The sequence below is a fragment of the Lagopus muta genome, chromosome 18 (genome assembly GCF_023343835.1).
Source record: "Lagopus muta isolate bLagMut1 chromosome 18, bLagMut1 primary, whole genome shotgun sequence".
Lineage (NCBI taxonomy): Eukaryota > Metazoa > Chordata > Aves > Galliformes > Phasianidae > Lagopus > Lagopus muta.
The window spans coordinates 7060264-7086510 of record NC_064450.1 but is presented as its reverse complement, the minus strand read 5'-3'; the positions used below and the strand labels follow the sequence as shown (position 1 = coordinate 7086510).

Sequence of the window (26247 nt, the reverse complement as noted above, 5' to 3'; positions counted from 1 at the left end):
ACTTGGCACACGCACAACCCCCTTTCATTCCATCACGTCCTCAGCTGATCCCAGGGCTGGTGATGGGCGACTTTCATCATATCCTCTTCTTCCCACCCACTCCAGCAGCCACCCACTGAGTCTGTCTCAGGCACGGATCCAAGCAGAGCAGTGAAGTGCTCCTTTTGGCAGGGTGAATTCTTGATAGGTGCACCACTCCACGGGTCGGTAATGCACGGGTCTGGATGCGCAATACAACACTGCCACCAAACAAATGCAGGCACTTAACAATCCAATCCATCTTTATTTTGGTAGTACTTTCTGCTGGAAAAGGGAAACCCTCAGCTTTACAAACAGAATCATAATGGTTAAATGGAGGAAAAAAAAAAAAGTATGAAATTAACCACAAAAGATTCAAATGCCCGACTCCAACATCAGGAGCATTACAGACATGGCATGTGCAGAGCTGTTACCTTCTGTTTTCTGCTGCCAGAACACTGAATATTGGCTACGTTGTAGACTTCACTCACTGTATAGGTATTTTTTAATAAGGACTTTTTTTTGGTACGCATTAAATCCCTCCATATAAAAATACATTCTTATAACAACACTCGAAGTAAAGGCGTCTCCTAAATTTTGGAGCTAATTATCATCACAACAACCCATCGCAACGCAACATCGCAGCGCAAAGAAGCTGAAGACCATTATGTCTGAGAAAGAGGCACCACTGATTTGCCTAAAGACCCATGGCCCGAATCCTGCCCTGTGTCACCTCCCAGCTGTTCCACCTCCCATAGCACCAACTGGGCAGGGACACAAGGGCTGGAATTTGGAATGTCACTGGTAACAGCTCAACAAAAGGACTTGCATATGCAGGAGTAAAGTTCTAGCCTACAGTGTAATTCTACTTCTATGGTTTAGTTTTGCATATTTCTCCTTGTTCTGGCAATTACAGACACCATATGACACGTTGGAAGACTTCTGACAACAGTACACCACGATTCCAGAGATGTTTGGGGATGACAATATATGCCACCTTGAAACACAACACCACCACAAAGAAGATCCTATCCGAACACATGGGTAACTCAATGAGCCCGATTCCAACACATGGAGCTGCACCAACAAAACATTACCATGAAGAAACCCCAATGCTAACTCAATGAGCCTAACTCCTTGCAGGTGGAGCTGCACAAACATGGTGCCACCACCAGCAAGGTTACACCAAGGTAAAGGTGAGGAGCACCAAGCTGAGGAAACCTAGATGCTAACAAAGTTTGTGTGTAGGGTCTACTTTAGAGGTCAGACAACATGGAATTATTCAAAATAAGGTGATGTTACCCAGACAGAAGTATTATTGTATCGAACTATTTTACAGTCTATTAACTCTATAACTGAAACAGAATAAAAGGAACAAAGCCATCAAGGCTAACAGCTCAGAACTGCACCTTTGTTACATGAAAGAAGTGTGTGCTAGGCTGCAGGACAGATGTGTGAAGGACACTTGGCAAACACCATGTACACAGGGATGGTGGAAATGTGGGTTTGGGGACACTTACCTTGGATATAGGCGGACGGCAAAGGGCTGTGAGACACAAATGTGAACCCATCTGCACTGCAGCTGTGGGAACACTTTCAGGGACCCAACCACAAGGCAAACTCTACACTTTTATTTGCAGTCTATGGCTACGAAGGAGGAAGCAAAAGTTGCACACAGAGTTCACATCTCCCCATGTTGGTTAGAAACCTTTCCATTGGGGCAGAGGAAAACAGATCTGAGATCTCTATGTGATGATAAACCACTGTGGCAGATTTCACACAACAGCTGGGATTGCAACTATCTGCCTGAATCCCTACATTTCTGAATATTCTCAAGACAAACAAAAGGTGTTTTCTAACTTTAAAGTGAAGATACACAAGTGATATGAGTTACGAAGGCAATGCTTTGATAAAAACACATCACTACGTTTGCTCATTGTGGAACACACTGAACTGCTAATCTTCAATTTCACTTACAAAACTAAAAAAGTGATGACAGCTTTGTGTAGAAAATAATGTATTTTAAACATATATTTGTTGCATCTTAGGATAAAGGATAATGTAATTCTATTTGTAGTGCTTTGATGCAAAATAAAGGCACTATTCTTACTTGTGAAGACGTGAATTGGGATCTTATTTTTTGGGTTTATTAGGGTGACTGCAAAGCTGCTGCAGCAGGAGGAAGCACAGCATGCTGAGCACACTGCTGTGTTACCCACTGTGACCACAACAAAGACAGATGAGGGAACAGTGCTGCATCTGCTTATCTACTGCCAAGAAGGAACATATCTCCAGGAACAGCTGGCAGGATACATGTCATCACACCCCAAAAAAAAAAGGAATTAGACTGCTTTGAACAAAGATAAGAGATGCATTTCTGCAAATCCCGTCACTACACAGCTATGCCTTTGTACTTGTACCAAGCTGGGGGAAAAAGGATCCACTTCTGCAGACTTATTGAGCCCTGCACGCATGCATTACACACACTGGTGTTGCCAGGACTGGCAGCACGCAGCAATTACATCTGCCAGTTTGCAGTAGGAAAGAACACAAGAGTTGATGATTACTGTGTCCTATCTGAAAACAAGCAGCTCCAGGTTGGTTGGACAGTAAGCTGAGCCTGCAGTGCACTTCAAGAACCCGTTTGCAGTGAATATGACTACAGTGGAGTGATTTATGCTCTCTTCTTCCAGGCATTTGTGCCTTCCAAGCAGGGGCAGGGCTGGATCAACAGCAGGAGCATGGTGCAGCAGGAAAGGATGTTCTGGGGATGGTGCTGCCCTGACGCAGGATTCCACAAGGCCATCCTGACCTGCTGTGCTAAATCACCAGCCCCAGGGGACCAGCGGCCATCCCAGCAGCATCTCCTCCCTCCGTGCAAGTTGGGAACCAACCGGCAGAGCAGGGATTTCCCAGCAGCCAGGATACAGAGGGATCCTCACCGCCTGCTCCGCAGTTGCAGCACACCTCAGGTACCAATGACCAGCGTTCCTGAACGCCATTCTCTTCCTGCTCTGTCCCAGCACTGAAGTTCCCACGCAGCTGCCCCAGCACAGCGGTGTTGGGATCACTGTTCAGAACACCACTCGGTCCTCCTGTGTCCGGTCCCACCACAGCGTGCTGTTCAGTGTGCCAAAGCTGCCCTCCTCCTCCTCCTGCTCCTTGGCCAGCTCCACAAAGACCTCGAATTAGAATCGTGGAATTATAGAATCATTAAGGTTGGAAAAGACCTCCAAGATCCCTAAGCCCACCCCACTGACCACGTCCCTCAGTGCAACATCCCCACGGTTCAGATGCATCTCCAGGGATGGCGATTCCCCCGCTCCCTGTGCAGCTGTACAACTGCATCACCACTCTTTTGGAGAAGAAATTGTTCCTAATATCCAACCTGAACATCCCCCTGGTGCAACTTAAGGCCATTACCTCCCATTCTATCACAGGATCAAAGAATCATAAAATCATTCATGTTGGAAAAGACCACTTAGATGATAAAGTCCAACTGTCAACCCATATGATTCCATGATTCTATGCCTGAACAAACTCAGCCACAAGACAGTCTGTACAAATACAGAACTGCTGCAGATTCAAGTGGGCAACTTTAATATTTGGTGCTTTTTTCCAGCCCCAGAAAAAAAAACAACTAGACAACCAGCAGGGCCACAGCACAGCACGGTCACATCCATGGAACACCATCTCCAACATACCTGTTCCAGAGTTGCCTGAGAAAAGCTGTACTCCTCGATGTTAAAGGCGTATTTCACTGTTAAAAGAGTGTGAGAAAACACATTTAGGAACACTTTGCTATCTGAGGAAATTGGATCTAAAGTGTTTTAAAGCTTTACACGCTTACTTCTGGCTTCACAAGAAACAGAGATGGGAACGTCAATAGCAGAGAAAGAAAAAATACATTCAATGGATTTTAAATGGAAATGTGTAAGTGCTTTTCCCACAGTGAATGAAAACACATGAACAGCTGTGGGAGACAGAAAGGTATTCAGGCACGATGTGGTGAGTGCTCAGTTACCTTCTTCCAACTTGGAAAAACAATGTGAAAGTGACTGTACGTCTTCTCTAGGGATTTTATATGCCAAGATAGAAGCAAAGCTGAAAGAAACAAAGCAAAATCAGCTTCAGGTGAAACAAAGCAAAAATACGAATATCCAAGGGAATGGATTTAAATTCATTTTCTGAAGGCTACTCCACACACCTTTTGTTGGGCCATCGCCACACAGGACAACAGGGGTGTTCTACCCTCCCACCATGAGCTTCCAGCTAAGGGCAGGGACTCAGTGACTCAGAATTTACCATTTCCAGAGAAGGAAGCTGACAGGTTATGCAGAAATGTGGGTGTGCATCTGCTGTGCCAGCACCAGCCAGCAGTGCAGCACTGCGGCTTTCCTGACTTGCAAAATGCTTGCTTTGTTTTTAAAGCTACGTGTGAGTATTTTTTTGCAAACATTTGTACTACGGCGTTCCTTACTCGATAGGAAGGAGCTGTTGTGAAATCAAAGGCTTGCATGAATGTGAGATGCTTTGCCTATCTGTTCAGCATTACCTTTCCTGACGGTTTGCGTTCGGGAAGATGTGCAGGATCTGCCTCTGCAGGTACTCCACCTGCTGTACATCTGCTGTGTCCTTCAATTTCATTTCCAAGAAGTACCCTCTGCCGAATTTACTCTTCAGGTGTTGAACGGTGCCTATACACCTGCCAATCGCAGAGACGCATCACGACATACTCAAGTTCAGACAGAAGAAAAATAGAACAGAAAGCTGTCTGCCTGCATTTCCCAAGGGATGAATCCTTCAGCCCCCAGCAGCCCACCCTGTAGAGCAATACCTGAGCTGCCCAGCCACCAGGATGGCCACACGGTCGCACACGGCATCTGCCTCCTCCATGTAGTGTGTGGTCAGGATGGCAGCCCGCTCCTTGTTTTTGAAGGCTGCTCGGATTGCCTTCCTGCAAAACAGCAAAGGGTAAAGCAGGACGTGACTTGAAGGAGCAGCAAAACCATCTTCGGAGCTCTGTGTGAGATGTTGGGAAGATGCTACAAGGGAACCAGCAAACAGAGCTGCTGTAAGAGAGAAACGCATTCCGTGTTTGCTTCCTGCTGGTTTCTGCAGTCCTTCCACTGTTGTGGTTAAAGGCACCTGAACGTCAGCACTTGGCAGCAATGCAGGCTCCCTTTCCCAGCACACACTGGTGCTGGTATGAGGGTTGCTTTCCCCCTGGGCACTCACCACATGCGCTGCTTGGCCTTGGGGTCCATGCCGGTGGAGGGTTCATCCAGCAGCGTGACGCGAGGGCTGCCCAGCATGCTCAGGGCAAAGCAGAGCTGAGGGGGAGGAAAGGAAGGGGTGAGGACACAACACCCCCTGCCCGCAGCCCCGTGGCAGCCCTGGGAGCTCTCCCATACCTTGCGTTTCAGCCCCACGCCCAACTTCTTCGTTGTCTTCTGCAAGTGGTCCTTAAAATCCAGGGCACTTGAGATGCTGTGGAAGGAGAAGAGGAGATGAGAATCCCACAGAAGGTGGTGTGTGATGGGTCAGCCCTTCTCCCATCACACCATACCTCCACAGATCCACATAAAGAACTCAGTTATGCATATTTGTACAAGAAAAAAAAAAAAGCAAAGCAATGAGCAGCATGGGAGCTGGGCACTTCCATGTCTGTGGGGACTCTGAGGCAAGAACCAGACATGGCTCTGAGCTTGCTGTCTTGCAGCCCCAGCCAAGGATGACCCCAGGGCTTCAGAAATTAAAAAGAAAACAACAAACCCAACAACACAAACACCAATTGAATTTTGCACGGCTGAATCTTCATCTCCTGAGCCACAAACTAACACTTGCTGAATTGGCTAAAGTGATCCCATCATAAACTTGAGTGGAAAAAAAATAAATGCATTAGAGAAAGTGGAAAAAAAAAAAAAACCCATTCACCAGCTATAACCTCCAAGGTGTCTATAATAAACCACTCACCATTTTATCGCTTGCTTAACATCAGCCTGACTCATTCCTTTGATAGCACCATAAATTTCAAAGTGCTCCTGCAGGGTGATATCTGGCCAGAGTGGGTTGGTTTGAGGACAGTACCCCACAAATTGAATGGAGCCATCTTCGCTGCTCCCTCCAGGAGAGCAACCTCCCATCAGGACCTGCACAAGAAACAGAAAATGACAATGCTTTTGAACTGTTTTTTGTGTGTGTTAACATGTTAACATCCAAGAAGACCAGTACTAATAAAACAAATGCAAAATGGATTCATTTTCTGTTAATGCCTGCAGAAAGGCTCTACCTGCCCACTGGTTGGCTCAACTTCTCCAACAAGCATATTAATCAGCGTGCTTTTCCCAGCTCCATTAGGTCCCAATAACCCCAGGATTTCTCCTAAAGATGGAACAACACAAAACGTTGCCTGTGAGGTCAGATCAATTGATTAAAACATATTAAAAAAAAAAAAAAGACAACAACTCCACCCAAAACCTCAACTGTTCAACTCAAACCTTTCCCAACGCAGAGTGAGACGTGTTTCGTGGCCACTTTCTTTATCCTCCTCCCCAGAAGGAACTCCCTCCTCTCGTCGTACTCTTTGTGCAGGCTGCTGACCAGGATTGCTGGCACCTGAGGACAGACAGAAGAGCCCACGGGGTCTGTAAGTAAAATGATGGGTCTGGCATTCGGGCTGTCCTTGTCAGGACATGGTGTCACCTCCTCGCTGGTGGGGTTGCTCAATGCTTCCTTCACTCGCAGCCTCTCTGCCCGCACATCCTCGTCTTCATTGCATGGAGCATCTGGCAGCTTCCAGGACTTTGCTTTTTTAGAGCATTTCCTAAGGGGAAGAAGACACCAGGATGCCAGAATTCAGGTGAAAAATTCTGCACTTGGGTGAAAATTTCCGTGTTCAACAACTCCTTATTTTTATATAGACTGCCATTAAGATTCCTGATTTTGCACAAAGACAACTTAAAAGGAAATAAAAAATATATATTTCTGCACTTTACCAACTGGGTTTCAGACAAATGATGTTACGATAACAAATTCTTTAGACGTTTGGGATGGGATATAACTCAGCTATTTCATCTCCTGCTATATTCCCCATAGCTATAATAACAACCACTGCTGTTTTTAAGAACTGCTCCTTTGGATTACTCCTTCTTAAAAGGCAACTCAACGCAGAAACCCACCTGAAGAATGGGTCCTCTCTGATGGTCCTCCCTCCACTCTTCAACTCGAAGCACCGCAGCAGGAAGAGCCACACAATGCACTGTAAATAGGGCTGAAACACACAGGTCCAGCCCATCAGAGCACTGCTAATCCTTCAAGGGTGGAGATCCCACAGGTGACCTTATTGGTGACCCGCCAGGTGACCCCCAGCAGCGTGATGAAGGACAACTCTTCACCACCATAGAAATGCTGATGGTTCTGAGATGATGAAATAGAACCGTGGAACCATTAAGGTTGTTGTCACCAAGTCCAACCACTAAGTCAATGAGTTGACCGTGTCCAACTGTTGACTCATTACCACCATGTCCACATCATTACATCCCTGCTTCCCTGGATAGAAAAGGCTGCTTTGATTTCATGGCAACTACCTGGTTTCTAGGAGGAACTGCTTATTTTCTCCCTTGCTCTGGAGCTCCATTTGTACAGACTCCCCACAATAATCAGGATTAATAACAGCACTGCTAGTAACACTACTGAAGGAGGATGTGTTGAGCTGGTAGGCATAGCACATTTTACTGATACAGTTCCAGCTGCAGCAGGTCACATAGCAGCAGGCTCCAGTGATACTCAGCATTAGATCTAAGTTTTATTTGTACAAAAGCCCAAAAAGAAGGGGCATCTCAGTGGGAGTCTACAATTCTCTATAGGAAACAGGGCAAACAATCATACTTACAGCTATAACTGCTACCAGGAGCCTATCCCACGGGTCATAGTATTCCCCTCTCTTCTGTTTTCCTGTCCATGAGACCTGATAATGATAAAAAAGACATGCTTAAGTAAGAAATTACCCACCAGAAACTGCACATCCCACACTGCACTTTGCTCTCAGCTCAGCCATTTACGAATTCTCCGTGGCCTTACCTTAATGAAACAGATCAGACAGCCAATGAGGGGATAGATGGGAACGAAGGTGCAGAAGGCACAATGCAGGGCAGTGGTCACCGTGTCAAAGTCCAGGAAAAAGGCCACTTCAGTGACAACCATACACAGCAAAGCTGTCTGTACAAGAAGAAAAACAGGGGGAAAAAAAAAAGGGCATTTTCATTCAATTCCAAGTCTCAAGGGATATGCTGCCTCATTTATTTACTTCTTTTAAATTCCCGCTTTACCAAAGCTGAGTTACTCACCACTGAGTATATAAATGACCAAAACTCTTTTGTGTTTTGGACTTTCTTAAATGTGAAGGAGACCACATAGGTGAACAGCACGACCGATGGAACATAGCCAATGAGGCAGAAAAGCTACAAAGAGAAGAGATACGTCAGCACAACGCTCCCATCCCAAACCCCATTAGTGAAGAGAAACAGATTCTGGGAAGGAAACTGGGAGAACACAAATCCTCTCTGCTACAGCTGAGATATCAGACAAACCCATTCTGAATGCAAACAACACGAAGACTTGGAGCTCTCTCCACTTAATCACACGCTGCAATTCATTGCAGAGCTGCTCTGTGTTCAAAGTCACTGCAACCTTGTTGGCAGCCGGGTGCCGCTGACAGCGGTGCAATGATCAGATAGAGCAAACACTGATGCTGCACTGCCTTGGAAGGCTCTGTACTTTAAAGCTCTGCTTTGTTCTGGGTCTGAATGAAACCCCATACCCCTCAAATATCCTGAAACTAAATTCTTTTTCCAGAGATAGAAGTGGTTCTGAAGCAGGCACGTTGATGCCTCTGCACCATGAGCCTCGATCGTGGATCTTCTGTGGACACTAACAGCACACCCATATGTGCTCTGCCCCACGACACTCACCACAGCCATGAACTTGCCAGCGTAGAAATAAATGCCGTAGTGGAAGGCGAAGAGGCTGCCCAGCATCAGGACGAGGATGGAGAAGAACAGTGGGAGGTCCACGAGAGCCTGGCCAGCCCAGTATGCCGATGGGTAGAGCCCTGCTATCTGCAGCTGTGTGTATGCCCTGAGCTGTGATGGGGAAAGGAAAACCCACAACGTTCACCTCTGGCGCATGAGTGGGATCCCAATTTTCACTACAAAGCATCACTTGGACATGAGATCAGAGCGTGCTGCCCATTTATCATTCCATTCCTATGGAGAGCCAAAGGACTTTTTGAAACCTGCTCTGCCCAATGCCACCAGCACCGGAGCTGCGCTGCTCCTTGTGCCTTGCAAGGCACCATCTGAAACACTTCCCAAGATTTTCCCAAGAAACCCCAAGGCTGTGAAGATCTTGTGACCTTCATACAGAGTTTACCCTACGGTTTTCTGCATTCTCCATGGCAAAGTAGGGTGGCATGCCAGTCACAATGATTCCCAACAGCACAGCTTCGAAATAGATCTCTAGTTTGAAAACGGTGTCTGGAAGATCCTGAAACACAAAGGGGATTTCTTCAGTACTTGAATGTTTCGGAGCCAAGAAGTGAAAATAAAAAAGACAAAGCCCCCAAAAAGTATATACACTTATGATTGGAACATGACTGCAAACACTAAAAGGTATAGTCTGCATTATTCTAACACTGCTTTAGGACCGGCCCTGTTGCAGCTGATGCATGCTTGGATGAAGGGATTTGGGTTGGCTCACCTGGACAAAGGGGTGGCTCCAGACCTGGATGCTCTCAGTGACATTCAGAGCACGTAGAAGGAGGTTGCTAATGATGTTCATCAAAACTGGCACGGAGTGCACCATGGTACTGTTGAAGACGATTGTAAAAACGTAGTTCTGGAAAGAGAAGCATTTGTTATGTTCATTATTCTGCACGAAGGGTAACAACACCCTGAGAGAGCTCTCCTGTGGGGTTAATTAAACCTGAACAGCAATAAAAATCTCTGTGTGACAGAGGATGCTTTGCAGGAAGCTGCGTGCTGCCCAGGGTGGTTAGATCACAAACTAATTCAGTAAAACAGTCATGCTCACGGAGAACAAATTATTTGGAATAAATTCCCAAAACATTTCATGCAACTGTTACACCGTGACAAATGATGTCCCAGCCAATTACAGACTGAAAAACAAAACACATAAGGATCTGCATTCATAACTTCTTGCTAATGCATCTGAAAAACAGACAAGGAACAATTTATGTTAGCTAAAGCCTGCAGTGACAGCGCTATTAACAGTTGCAAGGAATTAAGAAAGGAACGTGAGACAGAGCTGGCACGTTGCAAAGCATTTCCTTTGCTGGAGATGAAGTACAACCCCAGTGTTAAAATTGTCCTCATCTCCTTTAGTGACTGTGCTGAAATGAACACGCACAGCCCAAGATGCTCATCTTTCTTTACACAGGAGAGTGCCATGGAATTATAACTCTGTCAGACTGTAATTCAGCCAGTGCAAGTGAAAAATAAACCCATACGCCAAGTCTATCGCGAAGTAAAATATTTCCCTTGGCTTTCCGTGTGTTTGTGAGGGAAAAGGGCGAATAGAAGTTTTATTAATCTACCACAATTATTATTATGAAAGAGCATTTATTCTGATCGTATTTCCATTCTGTTAACACAAGTCCTTTCTGCAGTCCTCTTGCATAAGTGCTATTGTATGACATTATTTGATTACATAATTCAACACTTGAGACTATCTTTTTTTTCTTGTTTTAAATTTGACCTCCTTGATGACAACAACCCACAGCTCCAATACACAGAGCTGTCTCCAGATACTCAAAGAGCAGAGATGAAATTTCAACCCCATCACCACCAGTGAGCAATCAGCATCCACCCCATCAGCTACAGAGCCAGGAAGCCAGAGCTGGGCAGAGCAGGACTGTCTGTCTGTCTGTCCATCTCACCTGTTGGGATTGGAGGTCGTACACATTCAATCCTGCACTGTGAGGCGCAGCTGAAATGTAATCGCTGCCATTGAACATCTCCAGCAGCACGTTCATGCTGCCAAGAGAGCGGACAACGTCATCGATATCCGAGTCTGTAAGAGATGGGAAAACATCATCAGACTGCAGCCTTCCACACAGAATTAGTGCCGCTTTTTCACAACCACATGACGAGCGACAACCCTTTCATTATGCATGATGACCCAAAAGTGGTCTCTGCTGTTCTGAGCACCACAAATGGTTTTATTTGTGCTTCCTGCTCAGCAGCCCTCCCAGGAACTCAAAAGACACTTTGGCTGTATTATTCCATTCAGTTGCACCAGCTGAAGGTGACAGCAGGAAGCAGTGTGCTGAGGAACATCACCAGGATACTCAGTGCTTCAGAGAATGAGCTAGCAGATGGAAATTGGTGGCACTATGGTATCATATCTGGAGGACTGAAGAATTGTATTGAGTACAGAGCCCCCAAATTCTCAAAGATGTGTTTATTTCTACTGCCCACACTGCTGCTACCCACTGTTAAACATTTTAACTTGAAACAGAAAGTAATTTTACAAAGTGCTTTGTAGCAGGACTTTAATGCATCCAGATGTCCTCCTGCCCAACTCCTTCACACGGGTCACCTTAGACACAGTGAGCACAGCACTACCAGGGGTGAGAGGAGGATCTCCAAAGCCAATCCTCAGGATTCTCCCTCTACCACATCTGGCCATGGAAACTCCTCATTTGAATTCATATTAAGGAAAAACATCCCAAACTTGGTGTTTGCCCCCAGCACCCTCCTCCCCATCTTGCACTCTTCCTCTGCCTCCCCACCTGTGGAGTTCTGCAGCAGCAGCCGGCTCCTGTACTTGTGGTGCTCCTCCCCGGGCCTCAGCAGGTACAGCTCTGGGGAGAGCCTGAGCGGAGCGAGCGAATGTTTGATGTAGTGGTGTGTGAGAAAAAACAGAATTTGAACGACGAGAAAAATCAGAAAAAGCAACAGCCTGAAAGAAAGAAAAGGTCTGGTCTTATTAAAGCTCAGCAAATGCGTGCCAAGGATACGTGCACGTCAGTTAAAGCAACATCACCCCAACATGCAGCTACTCAACGGCACTGGACAGCCTCACATTCTATACAGGCATATCTGAACACAAACAAATTGCATCCTGCCATTTCTCCAGCATGATTCAAACTTGGTTTGGGGGATTCTGTGTACAAACCACAAGGCCCTGATACTCACATCACTCTGACACATTTGTTCTCACGCTTGAGGCTGAGGAAGTGAAGCCTGGCTATGGTGGAAACCTGCTTCTTCCACAGGGCTGCGTTGCTCTGTGGGGCTGACCTGGCCTCTGGCAGCATCAGCAGGCTCTGCTCCATGTCATCCTGCGAGCTCATGTCTGCCTCCTCCTGCGCCTGCTGGGAGCTGAACACACTGTAATCTGTGATGGAAGAGAGGGACGTGGTACAAGGAGGATGGACAGAGCTGCATGGCTTGAGGCCATGGGGCTGGAGGAAGCTCATGGGCCATTGACTCTTTCCCATCACTACTGAGAAACCGTCTGCTCCCACCCCAGGCTCAGGGTAGCACCAAGACACAACACACCTTAAAGCTCTGAACCCCAATGACACCAATATACCCCAAAACTCTGAACTGCACATAAATCAGGCACTGAAAGCAGCTGATGCAAATTTCCATCCTAGGAAGAACAAAACGAGCAGCCTAGAAACACTCAGATGATGCAGACTTGCCCTGGTTTCATTCCATCAGCCTAGGTGTGCACTTGCATTATTCAGCACACCCAGCTGTTGAACTTCCTCACACCCATGCAGAAGGCTGGAGGTAGATTTTATGTTGTGCCTTCACAATTTTCCCAAAGTTCCATTCTGTAAAATAAAGCACTTTTAAAAAAAACAACAACAACAAAAGTAGACCTAAAAAGCTCCACTATGAAACAGGGAAGTTAGATGTAAGTACAGTGGATGAAAAATTCATCACAGAAGAGATGAAGCAGGCAGAGCACTCATACCCAAATCCTCCCAGAACCTCCCTGCACCCAGCTCACTGCTTTTCTGTGTTTCTCTCGTTGCATATTTCATACACTTGGGACAACGTGAGACCCAAGCAGCCCTGTGCTGCTGGACACAGCCATCTGAGGGGGGATTTTAACTCCTGCCTCTGCAGCAAACCTCCTGCAAGCAGCCATGGGGCACGGACACTGCTCCACTAACTCAGAGCACACCGAATACAAGCAAAATTAGGAACGTGCCACGGGCTGTCCCACCTGCTTGGTCAATCTCTGCCTCAACTTCCAGCTTCAGGTAGACATCCTCCAGCGTCGTCATGGAAACGCCATAAGAAATCACGCCCAGGTGGGAATGGGTGTCAAGGTCGGAGAACAAGCCTGGAGGCAGGAGGGAGCACACTGCTTGCCTTGCCTCCAGCAAGCCAGGATGCTCTACATACCTAAGGCACCCTGTGTAAATGTGGCTGCTTCACCTCAAAGGAAACGGTCATGGCATGAGAACCACAGTGGGACAGGCTCGTTTTGGCATAACTACAGGGTCAGGTATGGAAAACAGAGCGTGTGACCTAAGGGAAGCACCTCAGCATCCAAAGCTCAGTGCTGGCTTAGAATGGCTTGAGTTGGAAGGGTTCTGGATTCTTATCCTGGGACCTGCAGGACAGCTCATCCCAATCAGGCAGGGAGAGAATTTACAAATAGAACCACTGGGCAACTGCACAAACAAATAAATAGAGAAACAAATAAAAAATAAATAAAGATCACCCAGGTGTGTGAAGCCAGCCTAATTGGGCAGGAGATCCTGGGTGGTGTGCATAGCATGGACACCAAAATCACACTCAGAGAGAGTGTGCTTATTAGCTCCTCAGGGTACAAACCATCATCAGGCTCCTGCCAGTGCTACGAAATGAAGCACTTGACAAAACAAGAAGTTCTGGAGCCAACACATGAGATGGGAAGAGCTCCTAGACACCCCCCAGTTCTCAGCAGGCCTCCCCAGCTGCAAAGCCTGACCTCAACCACTTTGGAGGAATCAGTTCAGTTGTGCACAAAGGTGCCTGTTTTTCAAAAGCACACACAGTGACTGCTAAAGGTAATCAATTATTAACTAGTTAAGTGCAATGGGAAAAGAGCATTTTTGAAATATGAGCTGCATTCTCATCAGTATTGATCCCCCCTTGGCATTTCATAGCATGAGAAGGACACCTCGTTTCTTCCATCTCCTGCTGGGAGATGGACAAGGAACACTGTGTGCAATTAAAATCAGTTAATTGCTGCCATCTAGTGAAACCAACACATTTGTTTCCTGTTCTCTCAGCAGCAAATGTCAGTGTGAGGACAGGATGCTCCTTGCAGCTCACAACAAGGGGATCGTTGTGGTACTTTTTGGCTCCACTGCAATGTCCTGCAGCAACAGAATGCTTCTCCTGGACACAGAGCTCTGTGACAATGGAGTCTCATTTCTGCTGCGAGCAGCTCCCCAGAATTTGCTCTTGATACCTCCTAAGGTACCACAGCCCCTTAAAGAATGAAAGAGGGCCCTCACCTGCTGAGAAACATATGAAAACTAAAGCAATTAAGTATTGAGAGGGAGCTTATAAATGAGATGGAGACCATCGCTTTACACTGGCAGAGTGATAGGACAAGGGGGGATGGTCTTACACTAAAAGAGGGAAGATTTAGGTTAGACATGAGAGCTGTGGGTGTCCCATCCTTGGAGGTGCCCATGGTCATGGATGGGGCTCTGGGCAGCCTGAGCTGGTGGGGGCATCGCTACCCCGAGCAGGGGTAGAATTGGATGGGCTTTAAGGTCCCTTCCATCCCAGCCATTTTGTGATTCTATGAAAAACCTCACTGCCTGACCTTCAGCCAAAAAAAAAAAACAAATGCAGAAACAGCAATTTGATAAGTAATGCAAGCTACATCCATCCCTGCTGGATTTCTCTTCTACAGCCACCCCATCCAACACAGTACCTGCAAACTTGTCCATGTCCCGGAGTGGCAGCGTGTAGACGAGCTGCTGGGTGTTCTCCTGGATCAGGCTGGCTGTGGGGATGTGCTGCCTGATCAGTGAGGTTGTGGCTTCTGTGTTGCAGTAGGCATCAATATGCATGCTACAGAAATGCACAAGAAACTGGCTTTTAAAAGCTAGCCTTCCTCCTGATGCCAGTATCAGGAATAGCAGCTGAGGAACACCAAGCATTCAAAATGAAGATGATAAAAGGCTGTTTTCTGGGGTGAGGTTCTCTCTTATTGATAGGTGATACCACGCAGCAGATTACACACAGAAGTACCTCAAGCGGTAGCCAATTCCCCATTTGCTTTTCAGAAAGAGAGAAGATCCAAGGCATTTCAGCATCCCTTGAGAAATCACAGCTTTACGATCTAGAAATCAATAAATAAGAACGATAATAATAATCACAGGATCATTAAGGTTGGAAAAGACCACTAAGATCACCGAGTCCCATCCCAATACATCCCCACCACCCCCCCAATCATGTCCATCAATGCCACATCCCTCTTTTTCTTGAAAACCTCCAAAAACAGTGATTCCAGCACTTCCCTGAGCAAATTATCAACAATAATAATAAATGCAGAAGAATGAAGAAGGCCCTCTGAACCAGAAGACAGCCAAGTGGCCCCAAAACCCAACTAACCAGCAAGGATGTCTGCCTCGTCCATGAAGTGAGTGCTGAAGACCGTCACACAATTCGCTTTTCTGTTCTTCAGGAGGTTCCAGACAATGTGCCGTGAGCACGGATCCATGCCTGCTGTCGGTTCATCCAGCAGCAAAACCTTTGTGCACAAGGAGAAGTGTTTGCAAAGCCACGTCCAAGGTGCAGGGCTCAGAAAATCCTGCCTCAGCAACAGGTATGGATGGGCTCTTTGGTCTGCAGCTGCTAATCAGCTGTTCAAAGCACACGGGAAATATCGCAGCACTTCCCAGCTCTGCATTTCACAAAGACACCAAAATGCACAGCTTTTGCCCCCACCAAATGGTTTGACATCCTCATGCACGAAGGCTGAACCCCTGGAAACCCTCACCTTTGGGTTCCCAAGAACAGCAATGGCAACCGACAGCCGCCGCTTCTGTCCCCCGCTGAGCTTCTTGGCTTGGTTATCTCGGATGGGCTGCATATCCAAATCCAGCAACACCTTCTGCACCTTCACACACAGGAAACAGACTTATTGGTTAAAAAACAAGAAACAGGCTTTTTAGAACTAGTTCATAATGTTTAGCACTCAAATTGATGCTAGGATTTAAATATTTTATGCGTGCTTTAGGTTGCTAGGAAAAAATGAATGGGTCAACACTGGACTAAATGGTACCAAGCACTCTCTTCAAGATTCTGGTTCTGTGATATAACATAATACTGGGTTACGAGCAACCTACCTCCTGTATCAAGTCATTCTGAGGTATTCCTTTAATGGCAGCAAAGAGGGAGAGATTCTCCTCCACCGTCAATATATCAAAGTGGATGTCAGACTGTGGGCACACGCCTGCGATGCGCCGCACTTCGAGCATCTCGTCAATTTCGGAGACTCTGTGCCCATAGACAGAGACAAACCCTACAAAAAGCCCACAGCAGTCCAAGGTAACATGTTTGTTGTTTGTTTGTTTTTTAACAGCCAGTCAGAAAGCAGGCATGGGAAATCCAATAGGGGCAAGGAGAGGACTTTGAGACGTTACAGATGTTATTCACAGAAATAATTGGGGGTGAACGGTTCTAGAAGCAAAGCTCCCGGCTCACCGTCTGTCGGGGGACACAGCCCACAGAGGATGTTCATCAGTGTCGTCTTCCCAGTGCCGCTGTGCCCCAGCAGAGCTGTGATCTGCCCCTCGTAGATGTCGAAGGACAGGTCTAGCCAGGAGGAGGACATGGAGAGCACAGGTTGGTGATGCACTCACGGCACCTGGAGCCAGGTGAATTCAAATACTGCCATATGGGGTATGCATTTATGCTCTGCTGGGCGGAACCTCCCGGCTTCATTATGGCTTTGTGCCACAGGGAAACAAGGTGAGAGGATGGGGAGATGGGGCAGGGGTGGCTGTAACCCTCACAAGGGCAGAGGGGTCACCACGTTGGCCTTGGTGAGCCATATTAACAACCGAGCAGTGAGAGAGGACACGAACAGCACATCCAGCAATCATGCTCCGAGTCCCACCCCACTGAAAGAAACCAAAAAGCCCAAACGGAAAGACAAAAAGCACTCAGCAATGCAGCTATTTCTCTTCTGCACCTGGTAAGCAGCTTAACAGCTAAAGGGTTCTTACTTCTGAGAGCCTCCACAGTTTCCCCTTTTTTCCTGAATGTTTTCTGAACACAGCTGATTCTGAAAGAAGACACGGCATTGTGTAAGCTGGTTTAAGATCTTTGCATGTCATTGTGAATGAACAACAGTGCCTAACAGCCATGGTGAAGTGGCACAAAACAGGCCTAAGAGCCACGGCAAGGGATGGGACATCTCGTCCCAGAACTTCTCCACCCTGCCATCGGAAAGCTTTTCTTGTCACCTTATGCATTTCCTATGAAGGAAGATCACATTATTTCCATCTGTGTCTCTTTCATATGGCAAAACAAGGCACCAGAGGCCAGAGAAGGGCACTGTACAGCAACTTCACAAACTGACAGCAGGTCCAACAGACGCTTGTGGAAAAGAAGTATTAGTACAACAGGCTCCAAAGACAAGATTTCTGATGGCTCTCCAACAAAATGAGCCAAAAAGAAGCATTTTTCTTGCCAAGAAAGGTGAAAATACTCCTTCCAGTCCCACTGCTTTTCAAACAGAGAAAAAATACAGCAAAACACCAACAAAACCCCTCAGTTTACCTGAAAGCAAGATGTGAGAAATGGGCACCTAGACGAAGAGGCTAGGGAGGAAATAAGAGACATATAGAATGAGGAGAGAAATGTTGTGAAAAACAACAAAGTGCAAAGATGACAAGACAATGGGAAAATGACAGCTGGCAAAGGAACACAATGGGAAGAGTCCAGCAAAGATGAGAAAGGTAAAAAATGACCTTTGGGAATGTTCTGATTAGAAGCGGATCCCTCCACCTTATGGCAGGCACCCAAAGAGATGCAGACAGCACAGACAACCACGGGGAGCAAAGAGAGACCTCAGCTCACATGGGGTCACGTGGATGAACAATGCTGAACACAAGGACTAGGGGAAAGATTCTGCAGATGCTATTAAAATCACACGACATCCATGTGCAAGACAGCGGGCAATGATGAAACAGAGCGAACAATGAGAGCACACACCTCTGTTTTCCAGTTTTGTTTAACCCCCTGCATAGATGGGCACAACCACAAAGCTCCCCTCTGGCCTGCAAAGAGCACTTGCACAAACCTAGAGCTCAGCCCAAGCGTTACCAGAAAACAACCCCTCCCAGCAGAGAGGGCATTTCAGCATCTGCAATGCTCCCATGGGACAGAAAACCAGCTGGGTTGGGAGCTGAAGGAGCACAGCACACTGACAAACCCTCTCTTTAAGCCCAGTGATTTGCCCTCGGACAGCTGCCACCTAGCTGACGGTGGGGCTTCACTGAGCACAGAAAGTCACTGCAATGCATACCATATGCCATTTGAACCAGAGGATTCGAGAAATGGGAAGAACTGTCACGTTTTACATGAAATGTTGAGGGCTCAGGTGATCCAGGTAAACACTGTACCTGATGGCTTCCTTCCCCTGGAACTCGGAGGGCACGGGCTCAACCATCTCGCTGCAGCTGAGGTTGCCATTGATGCTGCTCTCATACAATTCCTCGTAATTTTTCCTGCGCTTTGACCAAAATGAGGGCTTCATAAAGAAAAACGACGAGCGGCGCAGTCCAAACTCCCCTGGGTAATAAAGGGAAAAAGAAAACGGTAACATTAAATACACCTCAGCCTATGAGTTGTGGCTATAAAAGCTAAGAGTTGCCCTGCTGGAACTCTGGGAGTCAGCCCATGTCTTAATTGAGGAGGGATTCTGCAGGCCATGCACACATGATTCACATTTAAGTCATCGTTTCCATCACCAAAAGACCCCCGATCCTCCCAGCTTCAAGAGAGCATCACCTGGTTCTATCAGACTGCAGCAATTCACACCCCTCAGCACAGCCCAGCTTCCCTCATGCACGTACCTGGGATAACCTGATCGAGGTAGACAGCTGCCAGCAAGTAAAATATGCTGTCCAGCACCAGTAGAATTAAGGAGATAAAAAGTGGGTAAGGACCATGATTTAGATTTGAAAACGTTGCTCCGTCTTCATAATCTTCTAAATGCATCACCTGCCAACAAACACAGACAGGTGCTGCACACCTGCGCTGTACCAGCATGGCAAGGCACACAGCAGAACAAAATTAAAGAGCAACCAACACAGCAACAAACACAAGGGGTAAAGCTGCACTGTGCTGCACTGTGTTACATGTTTACCATGCTTTTCATTTTGACATTATTTTTTAATTTGGTATTAAAAAGCACCACGGGGAGTTATGAAGTAGATAGGTACTTTTCCCCACCAATAGCTTAATTAAAAAATAAAATAATTAAGTGATTTAAAATGATCTCTATGGCTCCCGGCAGCAGGATCCCTACCTGTGCGATGCCAATCAGGAAGCTGCATTGGCACAAAGGGCTGAAGAGCCACACAAAGGATTTGGGGAAGTCTTCCAGCAGGACGATGTTCAGCCCCACAAACCCAAAAGCCAGCGTGGCCAGGAACTCAACGATACCCACGTGCTTTGACTTCTTAAAGAGAGGTGTCAGCATCAGGGCAAAGAATACCTAAGGATGGATAATAAATAAAAACAAATAGAGACATAAAGAAAGGAATAGCAGGCACAGAAAAATCTAAATTGGACACTGCTCTGTCCTAAGGACGTGTTTTAGCAGAGAGAACAGGATGAGGTGGGAAGGAACACAGCTGCAGGTGGGACTGCCAAACTCAGCAGGACCCAGAGTACTTACGGAGGAGATGCCATACAGGAAGAAAAGGAGGAATATCACAAAGGCACTGCTCTGGGGAAAGAGAGAGGAGGCCGTGGCGATCACAGCCATCAGGATGGACATGACGAAGATCAGGCTGGTGTACAGCAGCACCCAGGAAAGCCTATGGGCAAAAATGGGAGAAAAGCTGAAAGACTGAATGAACCCCCAGACCAAAACATGCAGAAAGAGCCAAACCTATATTCCTTCACGTTCCAGGCTGCTGCACCACCACAGACAGGCTTGTGGCAAAACAAGAGCCCTTGTGAGCATCCCTGGAGCTGCTCTGAGCATTGCAGCACATCCACTGCGCCCCAAAGATGGACAGTTGGGTGATTCATGATTCTTGTCTTTATTTTTGAACTTGCATAATTGATTTCCTCGTTTAACCAGCAGCGGGAAACTGAGCAGTAGGTTTCAATAATTAAAGAAATTCTATTTAAAATTTAACACGCTGGTCATTCCAGTAGCTGGGTGGATAATAAAACCCTCTCCATCACAAAAGCAGCTCTGACCTCAGCCAACATCTGTGGTTTGTGCACCGGTGGTAAAGAATACTTCTCTGAGATCTCTCAGTGCTTTTTCAGACACTACATTAATGGACCATCCCTATTGCATCCCACAGTTTCCCAAAGCAGAAATGTAACACATGTTGCTGGAGACCTGCAATGGGCATCATAGGAGGGACTGATGTCAGAGAGTGGTCTGGGGCAGAAAACACAGCAAAAACCAGCAGGAGAAACAAAGAAGCTGCAGGCAAAGCTCAGCTGCAATTATCAATGTGTTTGAATTAGCACATCCTTTGATTTGGGAAAAAAAACAAAACAAATACCAAAACTAACTGCCTTACACTACATGGAACAACTTCCATTCCAGTAAGAAAGCACGTTAAAATCTCTTGTTTGGGCTGCTCCCTGTTATGGAGTTATATTGGTTTAATTACATGCCAGGGCCATAGCAAATACGTACCAAAAGGCAGTATCATGAAGTCCCAGTATTTTTAAGAATTCCTTCAGCTTCCTCTCCTTTTCTGCCACAATATGAATGGCCAAATAATACCCGAAGGGCGAGAAAGCAATGACGAGGTAAATCAAAATGATGGCACGAGGAAAATTGTCGATCTCCATCACGGCTGCCTCTGCCATCGCCGTGGCCCTCGTCAGCTCGAGCTGCTCCCACACGGACTGGTTGGTCTTCAGCTGCCAGGGAAGGAAGAGCAGGGCTCACACCGTGCCTCACGTCCCAGCCCTGCTCCAAGGACAAGGCAGCTCTGTGTAATGCTGGTGTGCACTGGGCTCGTTTGGATGCAAGGGGGAATTGTCTGCCTTATTCAGCTGGACAAGAATGTGTCTGAGTCAGATGTGACAACTGAACAGTGTGGCAGCTCACTGGAGTCAAGCTAGTTTTTTGGTGTGGCATTGCACAGGTTAGAAGACAACAATGCAGAAACTCTCAGGAGCTCATGGATCTGCATGGGCAGATTGGATGATGGGGAGTGGTGTAAGACTAAGAGAGGGGAGATTTAGGTTAGATGTGAGAAGGAAGTCCTCTACTCAGAGGGTGGTAAGAGCCTGGGACTGCTGCTCAGAGCTCTGGTTGCCCTATCCCTAGAGATGCCCATGGCCATGGATGGGACCCAGGGCAGCTTTGATAGCATGAGGGGTAATGGCCTTAAGTTGAGCCAGGGGAGGTTCAGGTTGGATATTAGGAACAATTTCTTCTCCAAAAGTGATGCACTGGGACAGCTGCCCAGGGAATGGGGGGTCACCATCCCTGGAGATGCTCCAGAACCATGGGGTTGTGGCACTGAGGGACGTGGTTATGGACGCAGTGGGGGTGGGTTGGGGTTGAACTTGGGGATCTTGGAGGTCTTTTCCTACCTTAATGAGTCTTATGATGTAGGATGGCAACCAGCCCATGGCAGAGGTTGGAACAGGCTGGGCTTTAAGGACCTCTCCAACCCCAAACATCAGTGGTTCAATGACATGAACCCCAGTGGTGGTATTGCATTATTTCTTTGGACTGACCTGTATAATGGCTGCATCGATGCACGCTTGCAGAGCTGCAAATCCTGAGGTCCAGTATGTGATGGACTCGCAGCTCATTCGCAGGCTGGAGCAGCTGGCTGCAGAACAGCAAGGCAGTGTGAAAAGCAAGAAGGTGGGCATAGAACAGCCACAGCACCAACATATAGATGAGGCCATGCCTCTTAAGAGGTGAAAACAACTTCCAAAGATAAATAAATATACACACATTTATACACATACACACACAACATCAGACCAAAAGAAAAGGCCTAATTTTCTAGTTTATCCCCCACATCAGGCATGCAACATTTACCTCTTGACTCTGTATAAACAGAAGCCATAGCCACCATGTCAGGAAACCTCAGCTGGTAGGACATGGCATCCTTGAACACAACACCCACGAAGTTGGAGGATTTGGAAGCACTGGCCTTTTCCAGGTCCTCTTCACTTAAATACTCCTCTGTGATGAGGCCCGCTGGATGGAGGAAATTATTGTGTTGATTTACGTGCTGGGGTTGCAGGAAGGAAAAGGGTGCGATGCTGCTTATTTTAAAGAAAAGCCATGCTAATCATTAATGATTTATTTGCTTTGGGATATATATAGAGCTATATTTTTGTCCTAGTAAAGGCAGCATTTTCCTGAAGCTGCAGAACTGTCGCTTGGTACTGAGGTGAGCAAATCAAAGGGAAACATAAAGGCAGAAAGCAGATGAGGATACCTGTAATGAAAATAAAGGCATGGGGCTGTGCTGCTCTCAGTGGTACCTTTGAAGTATGAACACCACCAGGAAGACAATCAAAGGTACCAAACCAAAAATACATCAGAATGGTTTGGGATATATTGGTTTCTGCTTAGATGTGCCCGCCGGGCAAAGCACTTAAATATATTTCCATATGCTTGTCAAAAGAAAAGGTGAGGGTGTTAATTGCAATCATCACTAAAAAAGAAATGCTGTTTGGATAGAAGCCCTGGGATGGAAAACTCAATGTGAACAGTCTGCAGAGCAGCAGTACATTGTGAACATGCACAGGGATGCCATGGGCAGCTGCAGTTTGCCCTGCAGTGGTTCAGGGGCTCTTTGAGCCCTCTGAGAGCCTTTTCTGTAGCTACAAACCAGTCGCTGCTGCCACAGCAGCACAATAAGCACATTCAGGAGGCAGTGCCAGAACACGTTCTAGTCAAGCAAAAACCACCCTCGCATTCTGTTCTTTATCTGAGATGGGGGTTTTTTTTCCTTATCATTAGCAATAAGAGCGAGCTGCCTCACTAAACAGAAGCCACAGCAGGAAATAAGCTCAGAAAAGCCAACTGCTCAGCTCAGAGTACCGTCTTCGAAGTTATCGTAAGCCACCTTCCTCATGATCTCCCTGGCCATCCTGGTGGGTGGTGTGTACCCCACCACCAAGTTCACCAGCACTGAGGGGTCCAGCACGCCCAGGTTGGAGTTGGGGACCTCGTCGTACCACCGATGTGGGTGCATCATGCTCATCAGGATCAGCCAGAACAAGAAGAAGAGAGGGAAAAGAACCTCCTGTGGGAAGAAACAGAGGAAAAATGACAACTTCAAAGAGACACAAGAGTTTTACAACGGGTTCACAGAATCACTGAGGTGGGAAAAGATCTCTAAGATGTCCAAGTCCAGCCATCAACCCATCCTCCCTCACTCCCAGAGCTCAGACAATGGACTGTGAATGTAACTACTTTACAGCAAAGTTCCCAGAATGTTCTTGATACAACAATCTCAATGCCAAATCCTTCCCTGGCACCAAAGCAGGATTTTAATGGCATGCATTGGTAACTTGAGGAGCCAATTTAAGGTACAAAGGAGTAATTATGCATGCTTCAAATATCTGCAAGCTTATGCTAGATGGAAAGAAACAAAGCAAATCATGAACCACTGAGCAATTAGCCAAGCATTGCACTGATCTTGTTCACCTCAAAACTCATTGTACACATCACCTATGCATAGAGCTGAACATCTACAACAGAAAAACCTTTTAGAGAGGTGTAGTCCTGCTGCAGTGGCCAGCTGTGATAGCTAGGAAGGGTGCATATGTTCTGGAAAATGCACTAAGGTTGCCATGCTCATTCAAGAATATTTCCTGGATAACACATATGTTCTGAAGATGAATTTCCAGCCTAAGGATTCTGAAATGCCTTCGGAAAAAGCCTTTTTCAAACCAGAACTCAGAGCAGACCCTGAGGCTTCAGAAGTACTGCTGTAAAACGGAGCACTGCCCCCCACACCGATGTGCAGAAGCTCTGCTCTGCTCACCTGGACGCTGCTCTTCTTGGTCCTGCATTTCACCAAGCAGTTCTTGAACAGGAGTGCTTTGGTTTGCCTCCACACCCCTGCTTCTCTCGGAGCATTTGGTGCCATTTTTCAAGCCTTAAAGGGGAAAAAAAAGCAACAAACCCCACAAAACTGAACTAAATGAATACAAAATGAGAAAGTAATTTGAAATGCAAAAGCCAGGCAGCTGCATTGCTCGGTATCTCTAAAAATGCCCTCCAATGTGTGTGCTGGGTGCCTGTTGCATCAGGAAATTGCTACTACTTGTTAACAAGGAGAAATCTGGGTAGCAATCCTGCACCCCAGGCAAGCTCACAAGCCAAACTAGGCTTACATTCACATTCTTGCACGTCAATTAAAACCAACAGCATCTCAGAACACCATTCCCATGCACAGGATGGGAGCTCAGGGCTGGCAGAAGCATCTGGGCTGAGCGCTGCATCACCCATAAGCAGCACCAGCACAACTCACCTTTCCATCAGGAAAGACCTTAAGAATTTATCCACACCCCTATGCAAGCAGCCCTGGGCCTCTGCTGCCTGCATCCAGGGAGCAGCACTACAGCAGCCCCGCTTTCTCCGTTATCTCTCAGACAACACATGCTTTCAGCTTCCCCCCTCCGCTGTATTTTAATATGGCAACCTATTTTTGGAGTACTGTCCTCATCTAACTGAAGAAACACACGAGGTTGCTCGGATGTCAGCACTGGTGCTATCAGCTTTGCTTGAAGCACTCCAAAAGAGCACCAGTGCTCGTGCATGGCTCTACTGGAGCATGCGGTGCTGGGAGAGCATTGCACAGCCCTGGCTGCTGAGTGTTTGCAGAAGCTTTGCTGAGGTCCCCACTGACAACCACTGCATCAAAGCAGCAAACCCAGCCCTCACTCTCACTTAAATGGCAAGCTGATTTGATCAGAATCAATTGCTAAGGCCATTTACTGCTCCTTTAATTACATTTTATCCACTCATTAAAAAAAAAAAAAAAACAAAAAAAAAACAGTAACTCCACATCTTTGCTGGAATTCTTCCATCCCTCCATTGACACCGTTTGGGCTGGAGGGAGAAGAACGGTCATTTATTTCTTGGCATTGCAATCTGCCATCCCCAGATGAGACGGCGTTGCTGCACAGCGCTATGGAGCGGGAGAGCAGAGCCGGGGGGAGGAACAGCCCCCAGGGCACGGAGAAGCACAGGCATCTCTATTGGAGCACAGAAGGAAAAGGCTCAGCCCTCAAACATCCCCAGGCGCTGCGCTGACAGAAGCAGTTGGAACACGGCTCCTTAGGGGCACCTCAGCCAAAACAATCCCAGGGTCATCACTGCTTTTCTAATTAATTGCACGTAGGAAGCGCTAGCGCTCCTTAGAGGGAGAAAATAACCAGCAGTGCAGCTCAGGAAGGGTTCCCGCAGCCCAAACACCGGCCTGGCAGGGCTGATGTCCGCTCACACGGCTCACACCGCATCCCCCTCAACCCCTCCGCGCAGCAAACACCGACCGCACCGCAATAAACGAACACCATTTGCTACACAGTGGCGACGGACACAGGTGCAAGAAAACTCCTCCTCTTCCTTCCTTTTTTTTTTTCCCCCCCCTTCCTTTTTTCTTTTTTTTTTTTTAATTTTTTTTCCCTTTTTATCCCCCATCCTTCCCTCCCCATCCCGCTTTACCTTCCCCTCCGCACGTCGAGGCCGCTCCCCCGTTGCTGTCACAGCCGTTCCCCACCTGCGGTACTGAACGGCCCGGTTCGGTCCGACCCGGCCCCGGGGACGCGGCGACGGCGGTGGCGGCGGCGGGGACGCAGAGAGGGGCCGGGCAGCCCGAACCACCGCCCCGGGGCGGAGCGGGAGGAACGGAGCCGCCCCACGGGGCTGGGGATGGAAGAGGGAGGGAGTTGGGGATGGGGGGTGGGGTTTGTAGGGGCGGGGGGGAGC

At 47.2% G+C, this 26247-nt stretch overlaps 1 protein-coding gene across 2 annotated transcripts; it reads right to left on the bottom strand.

Annotated features, from left to right (window-relative positions):
* Positions 1–263: 263 nt before the first annotated feature.
* ABCA5 (ATP binding cassette subfamily A member 5) lies at positions 264–26195 on the bottom strand. Of its 2 annotated transcripts, none has more exons than XM_048965067.1 (39): positions 25984–26195; positions 24299–24412; positions 23375–23554; positions 22336–22497; positions 22023–22120; positions 20965–21194; positions 19978–20119; positions 19606–19794; positions 19151–19298; positions 18698–18866; positions 17297–17355; positions 16773–16883; positions 16415–16590; positions 16066–16185; positions 15678–15816; positions 15315–15405; positions 14995–15134; positions 13282–13401; positions 12237–12438; positions 11831–12000; positions 10976–11109; positions 9778–9915; positions 9451–9564; positions 8991–9161; positions 8367–8480; positions 8101–8238; positions 7913–7987; positions 7200–7291; positions 6724–6844; positions 6519–6636; positions 6311–6402; positions 5995–6170; positions 5433–5508; positions 5257–5351; positions 4856–4975; positions 4574–4723; positions 4043–4122; positions 3723–3778; positions 264–3200 (listed from the first exon to the last, which is right to left on the bottom strand). In XM_048965067.1, the coding sequence occupies exons 2-39, from the start codon at positions 24324–24326 to the stop codon at positions 3093–3095; spliced, it is 4842 nt and encodes a 1613-aa protein (XP_048821024.1). In that variant the 5' UTR covers positions 24327–24412; positions 25984–26195; the 3' UTR covers positions 264–3092. The 2 variants fall into 2 exon arrangements, with proteins under 2 accessions (XP_048821024.1, XP_048821023.1); XM_048965066.1 differs by having other exon boundaries at positions 23350–23554; positions 25984–26173.
* Between the last annotated feature and the right edge of the window lie 52 nt (positions 26196–26247).